This window comes from Natrix helvetica (genome assembly GCF_964273705.1).
Source record: "Natrix helvetica genome assembly, chromosome: Z".
Classification (NCBI taxonomy): Eukaryota; Metazoa; Chordata; class Lepidosauria; order Squamata; family Natricidae; genus Natrix; species Natrix helvetica.
Window position 1 is genome coordinate 139,992,971 of NC_138554.1, and position 27,584 is coordinate 140,020,554.

The window sequence follows — 27,584 nt, forward strand, 5'->3', positions numbered from 1 at the left end:
AACTTATGACCATTCATTTAGTGCAGGGGTGTCCAAACCTGGGAACTTTAAGACTTGTGGACTTCAACTCCCAGAATTCCCCAGCCAGCCATGCTGGCTGGGGAATTCTGGGAGTTGAAGTCCACAAGTCTTAAAGTTCCCAAGTTTGGACACCCCTGATTTAGTAACTCTTTGAAGTTACAACAGTGCTCTGAGAAATGTGGTCCTCGCGCTTATGGCCGTCTCAGTATCCCCACTGTCACCTGATCAGAATTTAGGTGCTTGGCAAACCAGCATGTAGAGGTACTCCTCAACTTACAAAACTTCATATAGTGCCCATTCAGAGTCATTACAACACTGAAGAAAGTGGCTTACGACGGTTTTTCACACTTAACGACCATTGCAGGGTCACGTGATCAAAATTCAGATGCTTGGGAACTGACTCACATTTATGACCGGGGTCACGTGACCCTCCTTTTGCAACCTTCTGACGAGCGAAATCAGAGGGAAAGGCAGACTCCCTTATTGACGGTGTTCCCAATTTAAAAACTGCAGTGATTCATTTAACAACTGTGGCAAGAAAGATCGTAAAATGGGACAAAGTTCTCTCGCCAAATCTCTCAACTTAGCAACAAAAATTTTGTTTGTGCCCAATGGTGGCCGTAAGTCGAGGGTTCCCCATACTTACAACAGGGGCAGTATCCCAGGATCACATAATTCAGCGTTTGTGACCTCCCCCCCCCAGTCAATGAGGGTGGGAGGGGGGGGGATCAGATTCACTTAACAACCAAATGCAGGTGCTAAAGGAACTGAAAGGATTGTATTTGCACAAAATTAGAAAAGTGAAGAGACCCCCACAGAGGAGAATGTGATTAGGAAAATGTTAGAATGTGCAGGAATGAACAGATTGACCCTGGCAATTAAAGAGAAAGAACAAACCAGTTATTATACAATTTCGGAATCTTTTTACCGGTGGTTAGAGAATAAACATAAGAATTAATAGTAAAATAAGTTATCTAAAGCATAGAAAACATATTAATAGTCAATATAACTAATAGAGTTAAATAAAATACAATGGGATTTGTTATAATATTAGATACTTAAGATATTAAGCCAAGATAAGATTAAATACAATACAATAGCAGAGTTGGAAGGGACCTTGGAGGTCTTCTAGTCCAACCCCCTGCCTAGGCAGGAAACCTATACCGTTTCAGACAAATGGCTATCCAACATCTTCTTAAAGACTTCCAGTGTTGGAGCATTCACAACTTTTGGAGGCAACTTCTGTTCCACTGATTAATTGTTCTAACTGTCAGGAAGTTTCTCCTCAGTTCTAAGTTGCTTCTCTCCTTGATTAGTTTCCACCCATTGCTTCTTGTTCTGCCCTCAGGTGCCTTGGAGAATAGCTTGACTCCCTCTTCTTTGTGGCAACCCTTGAGATATTGGAACAATGCTATCATGTCTCCCCTAGTCCTTCTTTCTCTTAAGCTAAACATACCCAGTTCCTGCAACCGTTCTTCATATGTTTTAGTCTCCAGTCCCCCAATAATGAATAATAGTGTACATTTTAATGTTGGCACAAGATATTTGTACCCAGACAACACACTGATTAATGAAAAATGGATTGTTTATATAAAAATAAGATGGGGGGGAAAAACGAAGGTTCTTGGATGAAATGCAAAACTTTTCCAAGGAAAATAAAAACCAAGAAAGTAGAGTTATTTTTTGGAAAAGCAGCTTTAGGACTGACCTACAAAGATACACCTGATCATTAAAAAAAACACAACAGTTTGTCTTTTTCTCCTTCTTTGTTTAGGGCATCAGCGACCGGATCCCGCTTGTCCAGGTGATCGTGCCCAAGAGCCAATCTCATTCTTTCATGACTCAGGGATCTCCTGACATGATGGTAAGAAGGGGGAAAAGGGATCCTTAATCTCTTCCAGCTATTTTTTAGAAAGTTGACATAGTGGACAATTGACTTAGGAGAACTGGAGACCCCAAAATAAGTCACTCTCGGACTTATCCCTTTATCCCTTGGCTGATTGGGAGAAGATCTAGGACGGATCCTCCTCATCTAGTGCAGAGTTCACCTTATGGAACTCATGGCCACAAGAAGAGATTATTATTATTAACTTTATTCATTAGACATGAAATTCAGCCAACTGAACATTCAAAAATGCATTACAAATACCAGTGACTGGTACTAATGGTTGATATGGTTTGCTGCCAGCGTCCTAGGTATCAACCAACTACCTTCTTAAAATATAAGATGTTCCAAGTAGCACAGTTTTTTTGCAGCTCCGCTGGCTGAAATTTCTTGATGTGTTTTGAAAAATTCTTGGACATGGTGCCAAGTGCCTCGATGACAATGGGTATCACTCTTACATGCTTCATCCACAGCCATGTAGTTTCGATGGCCAGGTTGCGATATTATTATTATTATTATTATTATTATTATTATTATTATTATTATTATTATTATTATTAGTAGTAGTAGTAGTAGTAGTAGTAGTAGTATTATACGATTGTATCACAGTGGCCAGTTGTTTCGCCGGATTTGGCATTGATTACTGGTCGGGCCCCACCCAGGGGCCTAGGACGTCTTAACATATTTTCGTAATATACGTGCAGATCCAAGCAGTGCAGCTTTTTGCATTTGACTGATGGTGATTTTGTCAAGTTTTAACTGTTTTAAATGTAATTCCAGTGCTTTTGGAATAGCACCCAGTGTGCCAATTACCACTGGAATTACCACTGCTGGTTTATGCCATAATCGTTTGAATTTCAATTTTTAAGTCCTGGTATTTCGCGATTTTTTCATGTTCCTTCTCCTCGACCCTGCTGTCACCTGGTATTGCGATGTCTATGATTGTAACCTTATTTTTCTCAACCAGTGTGATGTCTGGTGTGTTATGCACCAGTATTTTGTCTGTTTGTATACAAAAATCCCATAGGATCTTGACCAACTGATTTTCGGTGACTTTTTCAGGCCTATGTTCCCACCAGTTTGTTGCTGTTTTAATATCACAATTTTTGCACAAATTCCAGTGGATCATTTGTGCTACTGAATTGTGCCGCAATTTATAATCAGTCTGCGCGATTTTTTTACAGCAGCTGAATATGTGGTCAATTATTGTTGTTGTTGTTGTTGTTGTTGTTGTTGTTGTTGTTGTTGTTATTATTATTATTATTATTATTATTATTATTATTATTATTATTATATTGCTGCCTATTCACGCATGGTGACTCAAGGCAGCTTACAGAATATAAAACATTTAAAACAATGAAAAGATTAAATTAAATTAAATCTTTTTAAATTAAGAAGAATCAAATAAATTAATGTAATTAATTAATTAATTAATTAATTAATTAATTAATTAATGTAATAAAATAAAATCACCCCCACCTCAAGGTGACGATAAGTATGGGCAGGAGCATCAAGAGCCTCCAGAAGAGGTTACATAATTTGGTGGAAAACAAGTTTACTGAGTATTGTGAGTATTGTGTTACCTCCAAATTGGGAGCCCCTTGCCTCTCAATCTGAGTTGCAGGCTCACATTGGCCCCCACAAGGAGCAGAATACAGGACTAAGAGGTCCTTGGCCTGGTCCATCATGTTTTTCTAGGAAGGAGATGTAGAAGAGTCCAAAAGAAGTTGAGGACCCCATGTTATCTCTGTGTTGAAGATCAGTTATGGAGAGACAGCCATAGAAGATGGTAGTTCTCCATCCTGCTTGAGACCATCTCAGACCTATCTAGATGGCCACCAAGAGAAACAAAACGTTGGAATTTCACTGGACCCAACACAGCCCTTCTGATATCCTCTGCCCCACCCCATTGCTTCTACTCCCTCATTCTTAGTTGATGTTCCTCACCCTCTATCCAGGTCACAGTCAGTGCCAACGGGCTGCTGGGAACTCACAGCTGGTTGCCGTACGATAAAAACATCTCCAACTACTTCAGCTTCACCAAAGACTCCACTGTCTCCAACCCAAAGTGAGTCCCAGCTTCTTCTCCTGCCACAAGGGCATTCTGAGAAGTTCCTTCATCTTCCTCCACATCTTCCAACCTTCTCCTTGCTTTCTTCTGCCAGGACACAGCGCTACCTGCATGGCCCCTTTGCTCCGGGGGCAGAGTTGTCCTCCAAGACGTTGGTCGTCTCACACGACGGCAAACTCCTCTTCAGTGGCGGTCACTGGGACAACAGCTTGCGGGTCACCTCCCTGAGTAAAGGGAAGGTGGTGGGACACATCAACCGTCATATAGGTAGGAATCCGTGTTTCTGTCAATTTCTTCCTGGGAAATCTAATCTGTGGAACTTGGGTGTGGATCATTGGGTGTGGGATTCAAACATTTTAGCAAGGGGTTCTCTGACCAGTTGCTGGGTGGGCGTGGCCTAGTCTGCCTCCTGCACCATGGTGGGAGAGGGGCTTTTTTCCCTCCCCGGGCTCTGGAGGTTTTCCTCAAGCCTCCGGGAGGGTGAAAACAGCTTCCCCGGGTTCTGGAGGCCCTCTGGAGGCAGGAAACGGTCCGCGTGGGTACTCCTGGGAGGGGAGGGGGGCGTGGCCAGCCACAAGTGAAATTTGGGGCTTCTCTGAACTGCACAGAATCTTAGCTAGAGGTTTTCCTGCAAACCGCAAGCAGTTTGTATAAAATTTCATATTATCAATCTAGTACCGTGTTTCCCCGAAAATAGGACAGGGTCTTATTTTCTTTCTACCTACAAAATATGGCTTGGGCTTTATTATGGGAGGAGGGTTTATTGTTTTGGGGTTGCTAGGCGGCTGCTCTCTTGCAAGCGGGTTCCCAAAGAGCCCGGCACAGCCTCATGGGTGAATGGCTGTGTTGCGCTGTCGCAGCAGCGCAACCCAACAGCCATGAGGCGACTACACTCACGAGCAGCCACCCAGCAAACCCCCTTTGCAGCTGGGCACAGCGCCATTTACTGACCTAGGGGTATCGCCAAGCCATGTGAGTTCCTGTTCGCCGCTGCCCGGCTCCCATGGCTTGGCACCTTCCAAATGCCAGTGAATGGCGCTCTGCACGGCTGGAGGGGGGGTTGGGTGAGCGGCTGTTCCGCTCTCGCTCACCCGCCTCACAGCCTCATGATGCATGGCCCAGCTCTCAATACAGAGCCAGGGTACTTCCGCCGCTGCCGCCATCCCAGCCTGGCTTTTTCCGCAGCTTCCAACCCGAGTCTTTCGGCAGTGGCCGTTCTGGGCACACGCTCTATGGTTGTGGGCCAGCTCACCAACCTAGCGGTATCCTTAAGGCGCCAAGCAATACGATCACCTTTGCCTCCTCCCAGGTTCCCGCGGCTTGGCACCTTCGGGATACTGCTAGGTTGGTGAGCGGCGCTCTGCCTGGCCGGAGGTGGGGAGTTATAGGCGGGGGGGGCTTATATTTTTGCCCACCAGAAAAATGTGGCATGGCTGTATTATGAGGACATGTCGTATTTTCGGGGAAACACGGTATATATAAATGCTTTATTATCATTATTAATCATTTATTTAGCTATAGCTATTATTACTTTATCTTATACATAGCACTCAAAATTCAAATACATTTAACTAAATTTTATTGTGGCATTTCATTTCATCATCCTTTATCCTTCCAGAAATAGTGTAGTCCAATATCTCTTGCCATTTGTAGAATCTGTATTCTAAGTGTTTTCTTGATAAGTCTTATGTGGACTTCTCTTGACAACTTGTTATTCATTGCATATCTTATAAAGATTCAAAACCCTCTATCTGTTCCTTTCATCAGCTTGACTTTTGTTGTCGCTGGTGCTTCTGCCGAAATTACTCTCATTGTTTCTGCCAAATTTTCTCCCCTTTCTTCATCTATATTTTGACATCTGAGATAGTTCCAGTTCATCGATCTCTCCTTTCCGTATTTTGCACTTATCATTTCCCTCCACTCTCCATTTGCTGTCAATGTCAACAATTTTCTTATCACTTTCATATGTCTCTGTGGTTTTTTGAACTCTGTCCTCAAATTTCATCATTGTTTTATAAGTTGAGGTGGGACTTGACGTCGTGATGACACGACATGCAATCTTGGGGCTCCAGGATTGCTGTCAATATCTCTGTTGCTGGACGGTCCTTTTTGGATCTAAACCGTTCTGAAGGAACGGTGATAGAGAAGAGCAGGTCCTGCTGATCTCAGGTACATCGCAAAGTCCCTGATCGATCCAGAAGAAAGCTCTTTTTGCCGGCTACAAGACAAGCAGTCAAAATGGCTGCAGAAGATTTGGACAGTCCCCTGAAACGGAAGCAGAACAGGAGAGACAATATGTCAAAATGGTGAGAAAAATCCTTATTATTAGAGAAGATAAAACCCAAAAGAGTTAAAATAAAATTGAAGACAGAAGTAAGTGACGAATTAACCCTGGTTTAAAACTATTGTGTTATCTTTTTCACTTTCATTTTGTTTGTTTTCTATGGATGGACTTTTTACAAATGCCTCTTCCTTTTAATTTAATTTAATTTATTAAACTTCTAGACCGCCCCCTCTCCCCGAAGGGACTTTTAAACTGGACTGGCCTTTTTTTTTTCCTTCTTCCTCTATACTTCTTCCATTTTTTGTATTTGTGGATTAAAAGTTTCTTTCCTCGCAAGGCTCGGTCAGATCGTAATCTTTAAACATTTTTTTTCTTCTGTTCCGGAGTTCGGAGCTTAGAAAGAGAGGCAAAAACAGAGGGAAAGAATGTAAGACTGCCACCAAGAAGCTAGAGGTTTGTCAACATCTGATAATACAAAGCCATTGGCTTTGTTTACTGAAAGGGTCAGTGGCTACACAGGTGTTTCTTTGAAGGAAAGAGAAAGCTTTGACCTGAAAAACTTCACTGAATTCGTTTGAAACCTAGCAAAAGCCTTGGAGGTTTTAGTGGCAGTGTCTATAACTTGGAAAAATGGCCCAATATGAAGAAGAAAAGAGACTAACATTGCAAAGAATTATGCTAGAAATTCAAAAAGTCTTAATAATCACAGAGAGAATTGAAAAGAGATTTGAAATTATAGATCAAAATACAGAAAGTACGGAGGGAAGAGTTGAGAACACTCAGATGGTTTTTGTGCCTATGGTAGGACTAGAACTCACCGGTGATTGGCCTAAAGTCACCCAGCCAACGTTCATGCCCGAGGTGAGACTAGAACTCACCGTCTCCTGGTAGTTGGCCCAAATTCACCCAGCTGACCTTCACACTTAAGGCGCGACTAGAACTCGGAATCTCCAGAGTGTCGACCTTGCATTTCTGTTCGGCTTTGCATGAAATCTTCTTTGTCTTCGCAACAGACGTCGTCACCTGCCTGGCCTTAGATCTGTGCGGTATCTACCTCATTTCTGGATCGCGAGACACTACCTGTCTGGTGTGGCAAGTCCTCCAGCAGGTAAGAGAACTTCTCGGGTTCCCCCCTTTGATTCCCTTCCGTCATGGCTGAGATGATCTGGTGTTCTCCTCTTTCCACTCCCAGCATCCCCTGTGGGGTGTCCTGGAAGAGTGAGGCCCTTTCTCAGGGTACAATTCTGGCCTGGACGCATACCGTATTTTTTGGAGTATAAGACACTCCGAAATATAAGACACACCTAGCTTTTGGGGAGGAAAACAAGGGGGGGGGAAATCTGCCTCTGCCTCCCAGCAATTTGCCTCCTTGCAGCAAACAGCAAACAATACAGAAGATATACACTGTTTGTTGTGTTACATTTCAGACTATACTTGTATAGATGCTGTTAAAATTGATGTGGCTTTCTGGAAATAAACCTTATTCTCTGCTATTTAAAAGGAGACACAATAGCACTGAGCCTCTTCAGATCAAGCATTTGTTTTAAAAAGCTTCTTCATTTTGTTAAGCTGTCTAGAACAGTAATAAAGCTGTCTTTAAAAAATAAGTCTAATAATTTCAACATTCTATAAAAAGCATTTATAGTTATTGACTTACCTCCTTGCAGCAAACAGCCTGTTTCAGTTTAGCCTGATTAGAAGAAAAAAATATCTGCCTCTGCCTCCCAGCAATTTGCCTCATTGCAGCAAACAGCAAGTTTCACTTTCAATTTCAGCATGGGCCTCCCAATGATCAGCTGTTTCAGGCTGCAGCCTATTGCGGCCTACGCAAGTCCCATTATCCCATTTGCTGCAAGGAAGTAAATTGCTGGGAGGCAGAGGCCAAAGGGTGGGGGCCGGTGGGTGGGCTGGACTACATTCGATGTATAAGACACCCAAATTTTCACCTTCTTTTAGGGTGGCAAAGGTGCGTCTATATACCCTGAAAAATACAGTATTTCTCTTATCTGCCTGTTGTCTCAATTACTTGACAGGAGCTTTTCCTCCTGTCCCTCAAGGTCATTCCTTCTTCCCATTATATCTATCAGGGATGGTGCAGTGAACCCTGCAGCACACATGGGGTTAGACTAGATGACCTCTTAAGCCATTTCCGACATCATGATTCTATCTTCTTCCCTTACCCACCAGGGTGGACTGTCTTATGGCTTGGCTTCCAAGCCAGTCCAGGTCCTCTACGGACACGAAGATGAAGTCACATGTGTTGGCATTAGCACAGAGCTGGACATGGCAGTGTCCGGGTCCAAGGTAAGGACGTCGCATTCTTTGTGTCACCTGTTTGCGAGCCCTGATCAAAGTATTGCTTGGCAGGTGACCCAGGAAGACAGAAATTCCTGATTCAGGTCTTTGGCATCAGTTTTGAGGGCAAGTGATTTGTTTTGTGGCATGATTGTTGCAGTTCTCTTTAAGGAGTTTAATTGAGTTTTCTTTAACAAGATTTGTTGAGATGAAAATTTTCTTTTGCAAGATTTATTGAGGTAAAAGGGATGGGGCTGCAGAAGTTCCAGCAATTGAACTATTTCTTACTTAAAACACATCCATCAGGATAGGAGTATTCTGATAGCCATTTGCCTCCAGATTGAGCAGGAGGTTGGACTAGAAGACCTCCAAGGTCCCTTCCAAATCTGTTATTTTATGTTCTTTCAAACATCTTATACAGAAGATCATGTTTTCATTAATTTTGGAGAAACGTAACAAAACTATTTACCCAACAGTCTTCTGCCTCTTTGCAGGTAGCCCTTGCTTTACAACCAGTCCCTTAGCAACTGCTCAAAGTTGTGACGGACTTACTTAGAAGCTACTTACAACGCGGATACAACCTAGTTTTCAGTAAAACAACACCCATAGCGAATGATACATTTGCATTTATTACTGCCATGTTCATGCAAAGACCAGGCATTTCCACTTTACCACCACAGTGATTCGCTTAACGACTGCTGCAGACAATGTTGTAAAGTCAGGATGGTCGTATGATTGTCCCGTTTTATGACTGTTATCTAGAAATCTAGACCAATACCTGGAATTTTTTTCACTCTTGCTGCACTCCTTTCCCTGACCCTTCTGTGGGTGTTCTCGCGGGGCAGAGCCCTAATTTAGAAGACGTTTTCTTCCTCCCCGCCTCTCTCAGGATGGAACCATCCTTGTTCACACCATCCGCCGAGGGCAGTTCATGAAGTCGCTGAAGCCCACGTGCGAGAGTTCCCTGCCGGTCACCATCTCCAACCTGGTTGTGGGTCACGAGGGGCAGATCGTGGTCCAGACAATCGTGGGGGGAAGAGCCTCCCCCAAGGTACAACCTGGGAGGACGGAAGGAGGGAGGGAGGGTGTGAGGCTGGAATCAGTGGAGGAGAATATTTGTAGCTCAGGGTGGAACAGTGAGCTTTTCTTGCAGATGTTTCGTGACCCAACTAGGGAACATCATCAGTGCTAGAAGAGAGTGGGGGGTGGGGGGAGGAGGAACAGGAAGAAGAAAAGGACTGTGGGGTTCTTGGTGCTTTCTGAGCTTGGTGGTTTCCTTGCAGAAGTTTCATGGCCCAACTAGGGAACGTCATCAGTGCTAGAAGGAAGGAAAGAAAGAAAGAAGGAAAAGGAAAGAAAGAAAGAAGGAGGGAGAGAAGAAAGGAAGGACTGTGGGGTCTTTGGTGTCCTCAGAGCTGGGTGGTTTCCTTGGAGACATTTCATGACCCAACTAGGGAACAGCGTCAGTGCTAGAATGAAGGAAGGAAAGAAGGAAAAGGAAAAACAGAAAGAAGAAGGAAAAGAGGAGGGGGAGGGAAGGGAGGAAGGAAGGAAGAAATAAAGAAGGGAGGGAGGGAGGACAGACTGTGGGGTCCTTGATGCTCTCTGAGCTGGGTGGTTTCCTTGAAGCCGTTTCATGACCCAATTAGGAAACATCATCAATGCTAGAAGGAAAGATGGAAAGAAGGAGGGAGGGAAGGAAGGAAGAAAAGAAGGAAAGAGGGAGGGAAGGAAGGAAGGAAGGACTGTGGGGTCTTTGGTCTCTCAGAACTTGATGGTTTCCTTGCAGACGTTTCATGACCCAACTAGGGAACAGCATCAGTGCTAGAAAAGAGTGGAGTTTGCAAAGAGGAGGAGGGTGGGATCCTTGTACTCTCTGAGTTGGTTTTCTTGTAGACATTTCGTAACCCAACTAGGTAACACCATCAATGCTGCAAGGGAGTGAGGATTGTGTGGTGATGGGGAAGAGGAGGACTGTGGGGTACTTGGTGCTCTCTGAGCTTTGTGGAGTTTGTAGAAAGGAGCCAGAAGGAGGAGGGGGAGGAAAAAAACAGTCATAAGTCACTTTTTCCAGTACCACCGTAACTTGGAACTTCACTAAATGAATGGTTATAAGTTGAGGACTGTCTCTACTTTGTACTGGCCCACTCAGCTAACCCCCAGCTTCTCCTCCTTCATTAAAGGACAAGTTCGCCCTCCACCTCTACTCGGTCAACGGCAAGCATCTGTCTTCTGTCTCCCTGGATGAGCAGGTTACCTCGATGTGCGTCATGGAGGAATTTGTCGTGCTGGGCACTCTTCAGTGTTCGTTGCAGATCAGGGACCTTCAGAGGTAAACCTTCTTCTCCTTCCTCAGTTTCTCTTTTTTTTTATGGCACACGGCTACCCTATTCCCTCGGTGGGACTTCTGGTATCTATACTTAGATCAGGGGTGTCCAAACTTGAGAACTTTAAGACTTGTGGACTTCAACTCCCAGAATTCCCCAGCCAGCCATGCTGGCTGGGGAATTCTGGGAATTGAAGTCCACAAGTCTTAAAGTTCTCAAGTTTGGACACCCCTGACTTAGATTGTCAGGCCTGCGGTCATCTTTTCTTTTGAGTCTCAGGCCTGCCACACTTTCTATTATTCTTCTATGCATCTTTCTATTGTGGGAAAATGGGAGGGGGGATTGTAAGGAGTTAGATGCTATGTAGCCATAACAACATCCTTTCTACAAAGCCAAGGTCATCCTTTGTCTTTGTACCTCTGCACCTGACCGGAACTGGATGGGTGGAAGCTGCCAGCGTGGCAGTGGGAGATTGGACCATGGGATGGACTTGTGGGTGTGGGGGGGCAAGATCTTGAACTTTCAACTGGGTGGGGAAAAAAGGAAAGTTTCCAGATTCGGGTTTTCTCAGATATGCCAACATGGCTCTCTTCATAAATTGGGACTTTGAGCAATACTTTGCCTCGGACTCTGATCTATTTTTGGATGCTATTTGGAACCCTGACAGATATTGCCAGATGTGAACAGACCCCCACAGGTAGAGTTCAAACTAGCTACTTTATTGTTGAACGGTTATTTACAGGAATCTTCCCAGACTGGCAGATTCGCCTGGGAAAGACCAGATAAGACTCAAAGACATTCAAGGAAGGGTCAGACTTCAGCAGCGTTGGTGGAAGTGCAATGCCCCCCCCCCCGCCCCCTTTGGTCGTTCCTGAATTAAGAACATTGCTTTTTGCTTGTTTGTTTGTCTGGCCTTAATCCACGCTTATCTGGGATTCTCTTTTGTGGGCGCCTTGGTGCTCACTGAGCTCGCTCGTTTTCTTGCAGCTCTTCCAGTTTGATCATCAAACGCCTGCAAGTAAACAACCAAGCTGGGCGAGCACCAAGGAGCCCACAAGCCAGTCAAGGTTCAATTCTTTCTTTGCAAACACTCAACAGACAGAATCTTGCCAGAGTAAACTTCTGCTACTCTCACCCTAACAAATGTATCCTGGGAGATTCTAGGGCTAATCTTTTTGTCCGTGTGTGGCGAAATTGCGTGCGTGCAACAACACACATGCACGGGCCCACACCCATAATGTTATGAGCCTAGCGCCCCCCCCCCCCCGGCACATGTGCACAACCCCCCCCCCCTGTGCTGCCTCATGCATGCATGCGTGCCCTGTTTTGGGCCTCCTGGAACCAAAAACGGAGCACGGGGCGGGCGGGCATATGCATGAGGCAGCACAGGGGGGAGGGGGGTTGTGCACATGTGTGTGGGGGGTGCTAGGCTCATAACATTATGGGTGTGGGCCCATGCATGTGTGTTGTTGCATGCATGCAATTTCACCACACACGGACAAAAAGATTAGCCCTAGAATCTCCCAGGATACATCTGTTAGAGTGAGAGTAGCAGAAGTTTACTCTGGCAAGATTCTGTCTGTTGAGTGTTTGCAACAGACACATGCACACACAACCCCTCCCCCCCTCCCCCCATGCATGCACCTGCATCTCACACATGCGTGGCAGAGGCCTGAAAACCAGCTGGTCGGCGGGAGGCTTGCACACGTGCACAGTGGAGCTCAGGTGTGTGAGGGCTCACTTGCCCGCAGAAAGGACCTCGCCTGCCACCTGTAGGACGCATGCCATGTGACAGTCCTAGGGTGTGGCTACGTTGCTCCTCGGGCGTTGTAGGCTTGCTTGGGGCATGCAGTTAACTCCACGCTTAGGAATCCCATTCAGATCAAGTTTATTATCAGGCATTCTTAAGAGCAAAACTTACAGTTCAGTGTTAAGATGCTTCTGACTTCCCATGATCTGTTCCCGTCACGTGGTGTAAAAAGATGATTTCACTCCCACGCTGAGCGGAGATACAAACTCTACTATTCCAGTCCACAAAAGCGTTTAAACTGCCTGTCTATAAACTTTGCACGCGGGAACAATGCCCCAGTGTCCAGTCGGAAACACAGATGTGGTCCCATGTTATGGAACTACATTTCCCATAAGGCAGTCTCTGCTTACATTCCCCATGAGGTAGTTTCTTAAAGGAGACAGTCCTTAATTCCTAAAACTAGTTATACACTGCTGGGGCAGCAGAGGATATCCTAATTCTCTTTTTCCGCTCACGATCAAATTCTGAGCTGTGGTGCCTCTTGTCTCAGACCCCTCCTTGTGCTCGCTCAGATCTGTGAAACTGACACTTCTTTGTAGTCCATCGCGCCACCTTCCCCCGTCACCTCCAATCGTGGGAACACCTATCACAAAAACCTCCTTCCCACCGTCTTTCCAAAGCTGTTCTTCTCTTCAGAGACCTTATTCCTGATTTGATCTGACCAGGGTATCAGCAATACAAGTAGTCCTCGACTTACAACCATTCATTTAGTGACCGAAGTTACAACGGCACTGAAAAAAATTCTTGTGGTTGCTTTTCACACTTATGATAGTCGCATTCCTTTTGGCCATTTATGTTATCAAGATTTGAACACTTGGCAACTGGTTCATATTTATGACGGTCGCTGTGTCCCGGAGTTACGTGATTCCCCACTTGCGACCTTCTGACAAGCAAAGACAAGGGGGAAGGCAGATCCACTTAACAACCGGGCCACTCACTTAACAGCTGCAGGGATTCGCTTAACAGCTGCGGCAACAAAGGTCGTACAATGGGGCACAACTCAAATCTCGCTTAGCAGCAGAATGTTTGGGCTCGATGGTGGTCATAAGTCGAGGACTACTGTCCGTTTCCACCAAGGAGAGTTCTGGGCAGGATAAGAAGAGTCGTTTCCATTATCCGAAAGACGTCAGGCTGGGAGATGTCTCTCCATAATGGTCTTGGTTATTCCCCTCTGTTTTCCCTCCTTCCAGGCTGCATCTGGCAATTCCCTCTTTGGTTATGAAGGTCCCCATCCACAGCGTATCCGTGACGAAGGAGAAAAGCCACGTCTTGGTGGGTTTGGAGGACGGAAAGTTGATTGTGGTCAGTGCAGGGCAGCCTTCGGAGGTGAGTGTCATCCCCCTCTTCCACTCTCAGCTTAATTTCCCTAAGGGACAAGAATTGGGGGCCATTAGATCACCTGGTCCTATGACATTAGGGTCGTACGATCCTATGTGGTGGACATGTGCAGAAGCAAAAAAAAAATACCTCCTTCCTTCCACCCTCCACCCCCCCCTTCCCCACTCCTTCCTTCCTTTTCCTTTCCTCTTCTGTCTTCTTCCTTCCCCTCTTTCCTTGCTCTCTTTTCCTCTTCCCTTCTTTTTCCTTTGTCCTTCCTCTTTCCAAATGTGGCCGGAGAAGATGACGCAGCAACTTCTGGTTGGGTATCTTGTCAGAAAAATATAGCAAAGAAAATGTATATTTGATTATTCATGTAGTAACTGCAGCTAGAATTGTATTTGCACAAAATTGGAAGGGTGAAGAGATTCCCCCCCCCCCCCAGATGAAAAAGTGATTAAAAAAAATATTAGAATGTGCAGAAATGAATAGATTAACACAAGGAAAGGAGGAATCTCAATATTATAATACATAGGAGTTATTCTACCAATGGTTAGAGAATAAATATGATTAGGTAATGGAGAGGCACGCACAGGCTTAACAGTAACAACAGCTCTTTATTAAGTACAACAAGTGAGAACAATCCAGTGAAAGTTGAGTCTGACAGCAGCCCTTTTATAGGGAGAGTCAGACCTTTCGACCAATAGGAACAAACCTCTGTTCCCGCCAAAACAGAGGACCTTGGTGGAAACCACTGAAGTTAGAGCAAGTGTCTAACACCCCTCCCCTCTTGTTACGTAGTCACGCAGGTAGGCGGGCTTTTGGGTAGCTCTGCCTGACCTGCGCAGTTCAGTAGGAGGGGTTTCCTTGGAGAGGTCGGACGGACCTGTTTGCTCCGCAGCTCCGCTTGGTGGAAGCTCCCGGAACCTTTAACAGGCCGCGGCTGCAGCTTTTAGAGCTGGTTCGCTCAGAGCTCGCTGCGGCCTGCAGCGAGGGCCTGCAACGTAACCAGATAAGTTTCCCTGTACCATCGGGCTTGAGCTAGCCATGGAAGGAGTGAGTGTTTGAATGTTTGGGTAGGGCTTTGGCTAACTCGTGCAGGAGTTACCTCTGGTTGTCTAAGAGTGGAGTTGGAGAGGCGGCCACAGAGTTGGTCAATATGCCTTCTCCAGTTCCTACCGTTCTCGAGATCTAGGAGGTAAGAGCGAGGGCCGGTGATGCCTATCACTGTGGCAGGAATCAACAGAGTTCCCCCGGCGTAGTTGTGGGCATATACCAGCTAAAAGTCCGAATCTTGCTTGTGGAGTCTGGGGGCGATGAGGCAGAATAATTGGGGTGTAGCTAGTCTAAGTGGGGCCTTAGCCGGCGACCCATGAGAAGCTCGGGGAGCTTCTCCCTGTAGTGGCATTGGGTGTGAAGTGCTGAATTAGCAAATAGTGGTCAACCCGTGTTTGCCAATCTCCCAGGCCCATCTTAGAAAGGGCCTCTTTTGCAGATCTCACCATTCTCTCCACCTGACCATTGGAGGCCGGATGGAATGGCGCGACCAGGGCATGCCTGATTCCCTGAGCTGCTAGGAAGGTCTCAAATTGCATGGCCATGAATTGGGGCCCATTGTCAGAAACCAAGACGTTGGGCAGGCCGTGCATGGAGAAAAGTCTCCGTAGCACCTTGATGACTGCTTCTGCCGTAGTGGAGGTCATCAGGACTACCTCTAACCATTTCGAGTAGGCGTCCGCAACTACGAGATATGTCTGGCCATGAACTGGGCCAGCAAAGTCAATGTGCACCCTAGACCACGGTGCTTGAGGTCGCTCCCACACCTTAGCGGGCGCCTCTGGGGGAGCTGATCTGGACTCCACCTGCTCCGCCTGCAAGAGGCCCCTCTCTCGCAGGTATGGCCCTTGGCGCTTTCAAGGGCCTGCCTTGATGACGGGTTTGTGAACCCCGAGAGGTGGAAGAAACGGAAGCTGAGGGGCTTTTTATCGAAATGTTTTACATTGTTCTTAGGGGGTTCCAGGGAGGGGGGGTGGGTTAACCAGGCCGGGAGGGAAGCCAGCACCAGACGAGCAGGTGAGTCAAGGAGGGGAGTGAGCGGGGTGGGGGGGGAGAGGGAACAAGCCATTCCAGTAGAGGGTTGTTTTATTACATCGGTCGCGGGGAGGGGGGGATGCGAGGACAGGAGAAAATCACGAGGTCAGTTGGGAGACCGTGGCTGTTGGCTACGCCCGGTCGTTTGTACCAACCCCCGCAGACTGGGTGGTCAGGAACTACAGGGCCAGGGCATGCGGCTGATGCTGTGCAATGCAAGGTCCGTAACCAACAAGGCCCCCCTCATTAGTGAGTTGATCTCAGAGGGGGAGCTGGACCTTGCAGGGATAACGGAGACCTGGTTGGGCCACGAGGGTGGCTTACCCCTCGTGGAAATGTGCCCACCGGGTTTCCGTGCATTCCATCAGCCCCGGGCCCTGGGTAAGGGTGGTGGGGTGGCGGTAGTTATTCGGGAGAGTCTAGAACCGAGAGAGTTCACTGTTCCTCAGATACCCGGTTGTCTCCCTAGGTGTTAAATGGGGCCCAGGGTGGCAGTTGGGCCTGCTGATTGTATACTTGGCTCCTCGCTATACATCAGCGGCCCTGCCCGAGCTCCTCGAGCTGATCTCAGAGACGGCGGTTGAGATCCCCAGGCTTATGGTCATGGGGGACTTCAACCTGCCGTCGACGGGAGCAGCATCTGAGGTGGCTCGGGAGTTCATGGCTTCCATGACAGCCATGGGCCTGACCCAACTAATTCAGGGCCCCACACACGAGGGTGGTCACACACTGGACCTTATTTTTGTATCTGAACAGTGGACGAGTGATCTGGGAATAGGGGACCTAGTTATTACTCCCCTGTCATGGTCAGATCACTCATGTCTCCGGCTCGACTTCCCTGTCGCTACCCCTCACCGTGAGGAGGCGGAGCCAGCTCGTCCAAGCTGGTACCGCCCCAAGCACCTGATGGAACCGGAGAGGTTCCAGACGGAGCTTGGGCCGCTACCTGTAGCCCTGACCCGCGCTCGGTCGGAGGACCTAGTGGCCGCCTGGAATATGGCGACGGCTGGGGCCTTGGACCGGGCTGCGCCTTTGCGACCTCTCCTACGGCAGCGACCCACCCGGGCTCCTTGGTATACCGAGGAGCTGAGGGCGATGAAGCACCATAGGAGACGTCTAGAGAGCAGGTGGAGGTCCTCACGCTCCGAGTCTGATCGAACACAGGTAAGATCCTATTTACGGACCTACCTTGTGGCATTGAGAGCGGCCAAACGTAGACATTGTGCCGCTCTTATTGCGTCCGCGGATAACCGCCCTGCCACCCTGTTTAGGGTGACCCGCTCCCTCCTATCACAGGGGGCGTGGGTGGCGCCCTTGCAGGGTAGAGCAGAGGAGTTTGGGGAATGTCTGCAGGACAAAGTCGCTCAGATCCGGAGCGGATGGGCCCCCTCCAGTGGCCCGGACGAGCCGTCAACAGTGAGTCTTGTAAGACCATCCTGGGAGCAGTTTGACTCTGTTGCCCCCGAGGATTTGGACAGGTTGAGTGGACGGCTGCGGCCCACCACATGTTTAATGGACCCGTGTCTCTCCTGGCTGGTACTGGCATCCTGGGAGGTGACACGAGGCTGGCTTCTGGGCCGGGTGAACGCTTCATTGGGTGAGGGATCCTTACCAACTGCCTTGAAAGAGGCGGTGGTGAGGCCCTTACTCAAGAGGCCTTCACTGGACCCAATGGAGCTGGCTAATTATCGTCCAGTCTCCAACCTTCCTTTTTTAGCGAAGGTTGTTGAGAATGTGGTGGCGCAGCAATTTCCACGACACCTTGACAAATCCGAATATCTAGACCCACGCCAGTCCGGCTTCCGACCCGGACACAGCACAGAGACAGCCTTGGTCGCGCTGGTTGATGATCTCTGGAGGGCCAGAGATAGAGGTTGCTCCTCTATCCTGGTCCTATTAGATCTCTCAGCGGCTTTTGATACCATCGACCATGGTATCCTATTGCGCCGGCTGGAGGGGATGGGAGTCGGAGGCACCGTTTTACGGTGGTTCGGCTCCTACCTCTCCGACCGGTCGCAATGTGTGTTGACGGGGGGGCAGAGGTCGACCCTGAGGTCACTCACTTGTGGGGTGCCGCAGGGATCGGTCCTTTTGCCCCTCCTGTTCAATGCATATGTGAAGCCGCTGGGTGAGATCATCCGTGGTTTTGGGGTTGAGTACCATCTGTACGCTGATGATACTCAGCTGTACGTTTCAACCCCAAACCACCCCAGTGAGGCTGTCGAAGTGATGTCCCGGTGTTTGGAAGCCGTCGGGGTCTGGATGGGGGACAACAGACTCAAACTCAACCCCTCCAAGACTGAGTGGCTGTGGCTACCGGCACCTCGGTTCAGCCAGCTGATTCCAGCGCTGGCCATAGGGGGCGAACAGCTGCCCCCTGTGGAACGGGTGCGCAATTTGGGCATCCTCCTAGATGCCCGGCTGTCAATGGATGACCATGTGGCAGCCGTGGCAAGGGGGGCGTTCCACCAGGTTCGCCTGGTGCGCCAATTGCGCCCCCTCCTGGACCGAGATGCCCTACGCATGGTCACTCATGCACTGGTGACGTCTCGCCTGGACTACTGTAATGCTCTCTACATGGGGCTTCCCTTGGGACGCGCCCGAAGACTGCAGCTAGTCCAGAACGCAGCCGCGCGGGCAGTCATGGGGAGTACCAGGTACTCCCATGTGACACCGCTCCTGCGCGAGCTGCACTGGCTGCCTGTGGTCTTTTGGGTGTGTTTCAAGGTTTTGACCACCATCTTTAAAGCGCTCCATGGCATAGGGCCCAGTTACCTACGGGATTGCGTCCTCCCACATACATCCCAGCGGCCAATTTGCTCTCACAGGGAGGGGCTTCTCCTGGTGCCGTCCGCTAGGCAATGCCAGCGGGCAACGCCAAGGAGTAGGGCCTTCTCTGTGATGGGCCCAACCCTCTGGAATGATCTCCCCCCCGACATTAGAACCACCACCGATTTCCGCTCCTTCCGGCAGAAACTAAAGACTCACCTGTTCCGACTGGCTGGCCTGGCATAATTTCAACGCCTATCTCCTGGCATTTATATTTTTACTGGTTTTTAGGGGGATTATTCTGTAGACTTAATTTTATTGGGTATTGGGATTTTAATGTCTGTTTATTTTAATTATTTATTAGCAATACAGTCCTGCACATCTTTTATCCTCCTCTTATCCATCTATTTTATATTTGTATATATATATTGTCCATTTAGTAATCTTAATTGTTTTAATTTGTTCTTTGACATGGACTGTACACCGCCCCGAGTCCCTTTCGGGAGAGGGGGCGGTCTATAAGCGCTAATAAATTCAAATTCAAATTCCTGGCATGGTGGGCAGGTAGCCACCCATTCATCGATCTCTGCAAAGGACTCCCTCATCAAACAAATTTTGAACTTGGGGTGGAGGGAGTTGCCCAAGGGGCCTGTTGGGGCTGATTTCAAAATGTATTTTGCCAAACGCGATGAGTTATTGGTTGTAAATGGCTGTTTACTGTGTGGGGGACCAGGTTGTTGTTCCACCCAAATTGTGTATAAGGTATAAATTTTAAACGGTGACCATGAAAGGAAGTTTTGAAACTTCTGGGAAATTCATCGCCCCCAGACTCCACAAGCAAGATTCAGACTTTTAGCGTAGGGGATTTGGTATATGGCCAGAATTACGCCGGGGGAACTCTGTGGATTCCTGCCACAGTGATAGGCATCACCGGCCCTCGCTCTTACCTCCTAGAGCTCGAGGACAGTAGGAATTGGAGAAGGCATATTGACCAACTCCATAGCTGGCTCTCCAACTCCACTCTTAGACAACCAGAGGTAACTCCTGCACAAGTTAGCCAACTTTCACAAGTTAGCCAACTTTCAAACAGAACAAACGCCTACTCCTTCCATAGCCAGCTGAAGCCCGAGGGTACAGGGAAACCAGTTTTGTTGCAGGCCCGCAGCAATCTCTGAGTGAACCGGCTCTAGAAGCTCCAGCCGCGGCCTGTTAAAGGTTCCGGGAGCTTCCACCAAGCGGAGCTGCGGAGCAAACAATTCCATCCGACCTCTCCAAGGAAACCCCTCCTACTGAACTGCGCAGGTCAGGCAGAGCTACCCAAAAGCCCGCTTACCTGCGTGACTACGTAACAAGTAGGATTGTTCCATCCAAGAGGGGAGGGGTGATAGATACTTGTTTTAACTACAGTGGTTTCCACCAAGGTCCTCTGTTCCGGTTCAGCCAAAAAGGTACTAACTCGGCGAGACATGTGACTCTACCAGTTCCATCTCTGAATGCCATCGTCTTTCTTTTCTGTTTTGCACATGCGCAGAACAATCTTCATGGGAAAAATGTAACTTTTATTCCTTTTTTAACGGGGTGCACCTGCCAGTCCCAAAGAGGTCAAAGAGATGGGCCTTTTTTTTTGCAAAATCAAAGGCCTTTTTTGCCTTCCCCCAGCCTCTCAAAGCACTCTGCAGGCCTCAGCCAGGGCTGGGGGAAGGCAAACATGCCCCCGTTTTGGCAAAAAATGGGCTTGGTGAGGCGGGGGGTCATGTGACTGAGTGTGGATCAGTGACTTCAAGTTGGCCAAGCCCACTCAGTCACATGCCCCCCCATAAAGCCACGCCCACCGAACCAGGTGCTGCTGTCCAATGGACAATCTTAGAAGTCCACATGATGGTCAAGATTCTACTGCTTTGCTTCAAGCCTGTCTTGGCCGAGCAGACCCCGAGAAGCTCTTAGGTTCTCCTCGTGGTGCTTCTGCATCCTCCTTTGTCACCTCTCTTCTCCTCCTGCAGGTGCGGGCGGGCCACTTCCATCGGCGGCTGTGGCGTTCGACGCGGCGAATCTCCCAAGTGTCCTCGGGCGAGACAGAATATCATCCGTCGGAATCCAAATAGAGGCCTCGTTTTTAACTTTCCTGTTGCCTTGTAGTTACCTCTCTGCCACAGTGGCCCCTGGGCTCTTCTAAGAGAACGTCAACCAGAGCTGCTGTCCGATTCTCTCGCTGCACGGCCGACAGATCTTTGTGGCTGCAGGGGATAACCTGCGGCAGCTCCCCAGAAGCGAGAACCTGCACACATCCGGAGCAGGCTCCTGAATGCAGTTCGTGCCGCAGAACAATCTGGGGGTTGTGTGTGTGTGCGTGTGTCTGTGTGTGTGTTTTCCCCGAGTCCATTCAGCTGTTCCCCACCGATCAATGCTATACTACTGCTGATTCCTGCAGAGCTTGAAGCGGCAAATGTTTGTATTCCTCGTCTGATACTGGAGAGCGTGAGCGAGAGAGGACGGGGCGGTAAGGCTGCCGGAGTGTCTCTTCCCCCTCCACTTCCCACCATGTGTCAGAGTCTGGGGATGACGAGTGAAGCAATAGACAACCCAACCTCAAGACTGCGGGTGGCCTCTTGGTAGTGGCCTTAAGGAGACGTTAGTTGCACTACGGGGGATACCGCGCCCGAAGGGGGACGCCCGTTGCTTCCCGTGTCCTGGTGGGCGAGAAGTTCGCTTAAACTCTGAAGAAAGCTTTAAAGGGAAGTGAGGAAGGTCGGAAGGATCTTCCAGTTGGAAACCAAGAAAGTTGGGCAGGGCAGGGCAATCCATAAGAGTTACACCAGAGATGGGGCAGGAGGTGAATCTGCAATCTCCTACAGCAGGGGTCTCCAACCTTGGCAACTTTAAGACTTGTGGACTTCAACACCCAGAATTCCTCAGCCAGCTGAGGAATTCTGGGTGTTGAAGTCCACAAGTCTTAAAGTTGCCAAGGTTGGAGACCCCTGACCTACAGTTTGAAAAAAGTCTGGCGCCCTCTGGTGGCTTGGTCCTGAAGAATGGACAGTTTATTGTTAGGGATATGGGAGGACCAGGCATTCATTTGTTGGGGGCCACTGTTGGCAACACCACATCCTGGGTACCTTCACTAGCAATAAAAGGCAACCTTGGTGCCTCAAGACCTTACATGCTCCTCTGTGTCCCAAGACAAGGGCAAGACGCTGAGAGTGCCCTCAGTTGTCCTCTTCACTCCTCCCTTTCGGAAAAAAAATCCACTCAATAGACACACTCCCTGAGACGTCGTATCCAAGGTCCTCCTGGTGGAAACAGTGACTCTCTGCTCCATCCTTTACATCTTTTATGGAATGGACATCATCTTCCTCTTAAGCACCTGCTGATACCCGCACTTGTGACCTTCTGCACGAGAAGATGGAGAAGATGTTCTGAGATGCCACCCACACGTTTCATCAGGAAGAGAAACCGGAGGAGATTCTATATCGCAACGCCAGCTTTGTCCTGCCTTCCCGTTCCTTGTTGCGGTTGTGAAGATCTCTCCAAACCAAGACGAAGTCCTCAACTACTCCCCAGTTGTCCAACTACCAGCCTTCTTGGGGAGGTCTTTCCATCTCGCATGGTTGAAGAAAACTGCGCCCCTGAAGGAGAACGCCTCTCGCTTCGCACCTGCAACCTGTTCACCTAAAAGAAGGTGGTCCTTCATTTACCCATGTCTGGGTTATCTCTCTGTGTCCCCTTCCGTGGCTGTACGAAGCACGTTGACGGTTGAATGTCCTGGAGAAGAACAGGTACCCGTCTGCCTCCATCCTCACTGGATTACATTGTCTTTTGTTGTGGTCTTCTTCCTAAGGGAGAACATACTTCATCCTCAAGGTGCACTTCTGAAGATCTTCTATCTTCAGTTACCCCTAGAAAGCAATTCCATGGTTTCATATTTCAGCTTCTGTGATTTTTATCTTCTCTTAATTATTCCACTGTTCGTTGGTTGGTTCATCCTCCTGTGGAGATGATGGAGAAGAGGGCAGCTTTCCTTCTGTTTATTTGCGGATGAGAAATTTGCAAATTTCCAGAAGCTGGCTCAGATACTTTTTGAGATGTTACTGCACTCCAAATGTGATGCGTTAGAACAATGTTTCTCAACCTTGGCAACTTGAAGAAGTGTGAACTACTCCCACAGTTCTTAAAGAATGCTGTCTGGGGGATTCTGGGATTTGAAGCCCTCCCCCCTTAAAGCATACTGGTTGGGAATTCTGGGTGTTGAAGTCCACCTATATTAAAGCATACTAGCTGGGGGATTCTGGGAGTTGAGGGCCACCCATTTTCAGTTTCCCAAGGTTGAGAAACAGTTGAATACAAGTTTAAGATGGTGGTTTTAAACCTTTTCTGCCCCACTAACACATCTGCGGCTCTTACGTAGAGGGAAACTGAGTCCAGACTACGAATGTTTTATCATATTCCTTCCCCCTCTCTTGCTTTGCCTTTTTGTTCCCCAGGTAAGCATTCTCTAGGAGACTACAAATCCAACCATCCCCAGCTAGTGTGTGTCCCCAAACCCAGAGACAAGATCCTCAATTGCTCCACAATTATCTACAAGGTTGAAACCATTGTTAAATCCTTTTTTCCCTAATGTCTTATTCATTCCAGGTCTTCTCTCTTTGAAAGAACATAGTAATAATAATAATTCTGGAACAGAGACCAATTTCCACCAAGTGCAATATCAGCGTTCCAAAACTTTTGCCACCTCCTCTGTTTTTTGTATTTAAAGGGGGTAAAGATGTTAATTTTCAGAGTTTTCTGACTCCAAGAAAATGCAACCGGTGGATAATGTCCTTCGACCAGCGTGAAACTTAATACGGACGATACATCACGGCGGCTTACATTGACTGCGGTTCTGAAGTTCCTAAGATTGTTGGGCTGCTTCTGTTTGAGAGAATCTTAAGTCAGGTGGATTTATTTGGGGCAAGGTTTAGGTTGCAGACCCCAGGCTGAACGTTTGGCGATGAATCAGGGTTCTGCTTCCTACATGCATATTTGTACAGTCTGTATGGTGGTAGTATGCCATTATTTCTGACCCGTGGGAAATAAAGACAGAGAAAAGAAAGAGGTTTTAATGATTCTCTGCAGCCTCCTAATGTTGCAAAGACTTTTTTTTAAAAAAAGAAAAGTGAATGTTTTTAAGATTAAAGAGACAGAAGCACATGCTGGAATTCAACCTTATTTTGGATTTGTAAGCAAACAAAACGGTTGCGAAAAATGCTCTAAGGCAATGTTTCTCAACCTTGGGCTCTTGAAGATGGGTGGACTTCAATTCCCAGAATTCTCCAGCTGGCTGGGGGATTCTGGGAATTGAAGTCCACCCATCTTCAAGAGTCCAAGGTTGAGAAACATTAAGGATGGACACAGGGACAGGGGTGCCCATTTGTCCCCTGACACCCCTAAAACTTCCATTTTGTCCCAATCCAGGCTCCCAAAGAGGACCAAGATCCACCCTCCAATCTCAATCATTGCTCCAGCCCAGCCTTCTCGGTTTAAGTACGGCTGTTGGTTGGCCAGGGGGAAATCTGTATTTTGCAATAAATAAATTATAAAAGTGGCACAGATCCTCAGCTACCACAGGGCATTTAAAAACTCCCCTTGCAAATTGAGGTACCGGTGAGTAATGAAAGAATTGCAACTTTTTCTCGGACATTGCTGGATGTCACTGGCGCTCTCTGTGATGTGGAAAAACGGTGTTTGGCTTTAAAAGGCCAGTGAGACAGGACAAATCCACTTAGACTGCACTGCCTTGAGTCTTCTTCTTCTTCTTCTTCCAGAAAATGTAAAAGCACAATCTGAATTTTTAAATTTAGAAAAAGTAAAAATATGCCTTAAACTTGAATGGGACTGCTTGTCTTGAATTTTACTGGTTTTTGCCTCACTGATGGAGGATATTCTTGTTCACCCGAGTTTAAATAAACAGCTAAAAAAAATCAATGTTGTGTAGTTTGTTGGTTGTTTTGTGTATGTGACGCTTTGGTTGTAGTTCCAGTTAGGAGTATAAACACAAAAGCCAAGAAAATTATGAAATCAGGGCATTCCACCCAAGGTTGAGTTAGGCAAGTCATTTTGATGTTAATTTTTTTTTCTGTTATGTTGCACACTGCTCTGAGAGAGATGATGATTAAGAAGTACAAAATATAAATAAATAATAAATAAGCACATAACATATCTATGCAGGTAGTCCTCGACTTACAACAATGTATTTAATGACCAAAGTTACAATGGCACTGAAAAAATGGGGCTTTTTTTTCAAAATGGGACTATTTTGCAAACTTTACACCATCCCTGTAGTGACAGGATCGTAATAATTCAGACGCTTGGAAACTGACTCGTATTTATGACTGTTGCAGCGTTCTGGGGTCACGTGATCCACTTTTGCGACCTTCTGACAAGATTCACTTAATAATTGTATACTAACTTAACTGCAGTGATTCACTTAACAACTGTGGCAAGGAAGATTGTAAAACTCACTTAACAGATGAAATTTTGGGCTCAACTCTGGTCGTAAGTCAAGGTAGTCCTCAATGTAATTAAAACCTAAACTTCTGTTACTAAAGGAGGAGGTTGCTAAGTGGACCTGATTTTACAACTTTGTTGTGATGGTTAAGCAAATTCCCATGGTTATTAAGTGAATCACCCGGTCACTAAGCAAGCTTAGGTTGCCGTTGGCAATTACATGAGCCCAGGGCGCTGTAATAATCATAAATACGTGCTGGTTGCCAAGATCAGTGAATTTTGATCATGTGACTGGGGACACTGCAATGGCTGTCAGATGAGAACTGGTCATAAGTGCGAGGATCAGACTTTTATGAGTATCGTCTGTTATTTTCTGCCCCCCCCCCTCTCATGCCTTCCTAGCAGGGTTGTATGGAGGAAAAAATCAGAGAAAGCGGTTAGGTACACCGTTTAAGCCCTTTCGGTCTAACCAATAGGCTTGCTAGCTTTTTAAGCCTTTACAAACGGAGGGAAAACTCAAAACTTTTGCAACTCCAAACCAGTTGTAGTTTGGGCTCCCTGCCCCTCATCCTATGGTGCTTGCGGACTCTCCGCCTCCCCTCCATCGGAGACCGACGCAAAAACAGCTCGAGTGCATCAAACCCGCAAAAAAGCGGGTCAAAAACACCCTTTTCCCACGCAACTCACCGCGCATCGGCTGCTAAAACAGTTTTGCTCATCGGCAGGTGGCGCTGTTGGCAAACATAACGCACCATGGGTGGAATCGGAGAGCTTGTTGGAGCCAACGAGGCATCGATCAGCAACGCGCAGGCGCACTTTCCCCTCCCTCCCCTTCAGAATAGCTTTGTGGTTCTTCAGTCCCGGTGGGACGAGAAAATAAAGCGAGCGGGCGGGGGAAAAAACCTTGAAATGCTTTTCCCCGGCCCGCAAATTAATTCTTTCATGTCCGAATGCGTTTTTGCTTTTCTTCTACAATATTTTTATACGTTTACATTTACCACCTTTGCAAATAATTATCTGTGTGTGTTCATACACATATTACCTATATTTTTTATTACAATTATTATAATGCATACATAAATATATATATAGTTCCCCATCTCTACATATTCAGTATATAATATATATATAACATAATTTCTATTATAATATTTATGACTACATGTATGGTTACAATTACATCCCCCGTCTCTCAGAGAATACAAAATATGTAACATCATTTTCATTATCAGTGTGCAACATACTTGCATCACTATTTCTTTATAATGTTACTATAATTATATTTGTGCACACATTAATATAAATATGTTTGTATCTCTCTCCTCCATATTATTTATAACAATATAAATTATAATACATTGATTATATAATTTTATCTTTCTCTTATTATACAGTATATATCTATGATTTTTATTACAATTATATATATTTTACACACACACACACACACACACATACATCTGCATCTTATATAATATACATTATTTTTATTATAATTATGATAATTATACATACATCCATATTTATACTTGCATCCATTTTTCCTTATTTATAATTGTGCTACAATTATAGTTGTGCAGATAGATAGATAGATAGATAGATAGATAGATAGATAGATAGATAGATAGATAGATAGATAGATAGATAGATAGATGATAGGTAGGTAGGTAGGTAGGTAGGTAGGTAGGTAGGTAGATATAGAAATAGAAATAATTCGATTGGTAGGTAGAAAAAAGATAGATGATAGATAGATAGATAGATAGATAGATAGATAGATAGATAGATAGATAGATAGATAGATAGATAGATAGATAGATAGATGATAGATAGATAGATAGATGATAGATAGATAGATAGATAGATAGATAGATAGATAGATAGATAGATAGATAGATGATAGATAGATGATGGATGGATGGACGATAGGTAGGTAGGTAGGTAGGTAGGTAGGTAGGTAGGTAGGTAGGTAGGTAGGTAGGTAGGTAGATGATAGAAATAGAAATAGACAGAAATAATTAGATTGATAGGTAGAAAAATATAGATAGATGTAGGTACATAGGAAGGTAAGTAGGTAGATAAGTAGATATATTGGGAGAAAGAAAGACAGACAAAAAGACAAACAGAGGATATATAGATAGATGGATATGAGATGGATAGATAGATATGATGAAATGGGTAGATAGATAGATGATAGATAGATAGATAGATAGATAGATAGATAGATAGATAGATAG

The 27,584-nt window shown here is 46.6% G+C and overlaps 1 protein-coding gene across 5 annotated transcripts in view; it reads left to right on the forward strand.

Moving 5' to 3' along the window:
* The window catches only part of NBEAL2 (neurobeachin like 2), a 153,282-nt gene extending 128,459 nt beyond the window's left edge, over window positions 1–24,823 (forward strand). For all 5 annotated transcript variants that reach the window (XM_081971510.1, XM_081971507.1, XM_081971509.1 and 2 more), the window contains 9 exons: window positions 1,796–1,885; window positions 3,865–3,974; window positions 4,072–4,244; window positions 7,275–7,369; window positions 8,449–8,565; window positions 9,446–9,607; window positions 10,740–10,888; window positions 13,884–14,019; window positions 20,871–24,823. In XM_081971510.1, coding sequence (XP_081827636.1) covers window positions 1,796–1,885; window positions 3,865–3,974; window positions 4,072–4,244; window positions 7,275–7,369; window positions 8,449–8,565; window positions 9,446–9,607; window positions 10,740–10,888; window positions 13,884–14,019; window positions 20,871–20,972 — 1,134 coding nt within the window. In that variant the 3' untranslated portion in view covers window positions 20,973–24,823. The remainder of the gene's footprint in view (window positions 1–1,795; window positions 1,886–3,864; window positions 3,975–4,071; window positions 4,245–7,274; window positions 7,370–8,448; window positions 8,566–9,445; window positions 9,608–10,739; window positions 10,889–13,883; window positions 14,020–20,870) is intronic.
* Window positions 24,824–27,584: the final 2,761 nt, after the last annotated feature.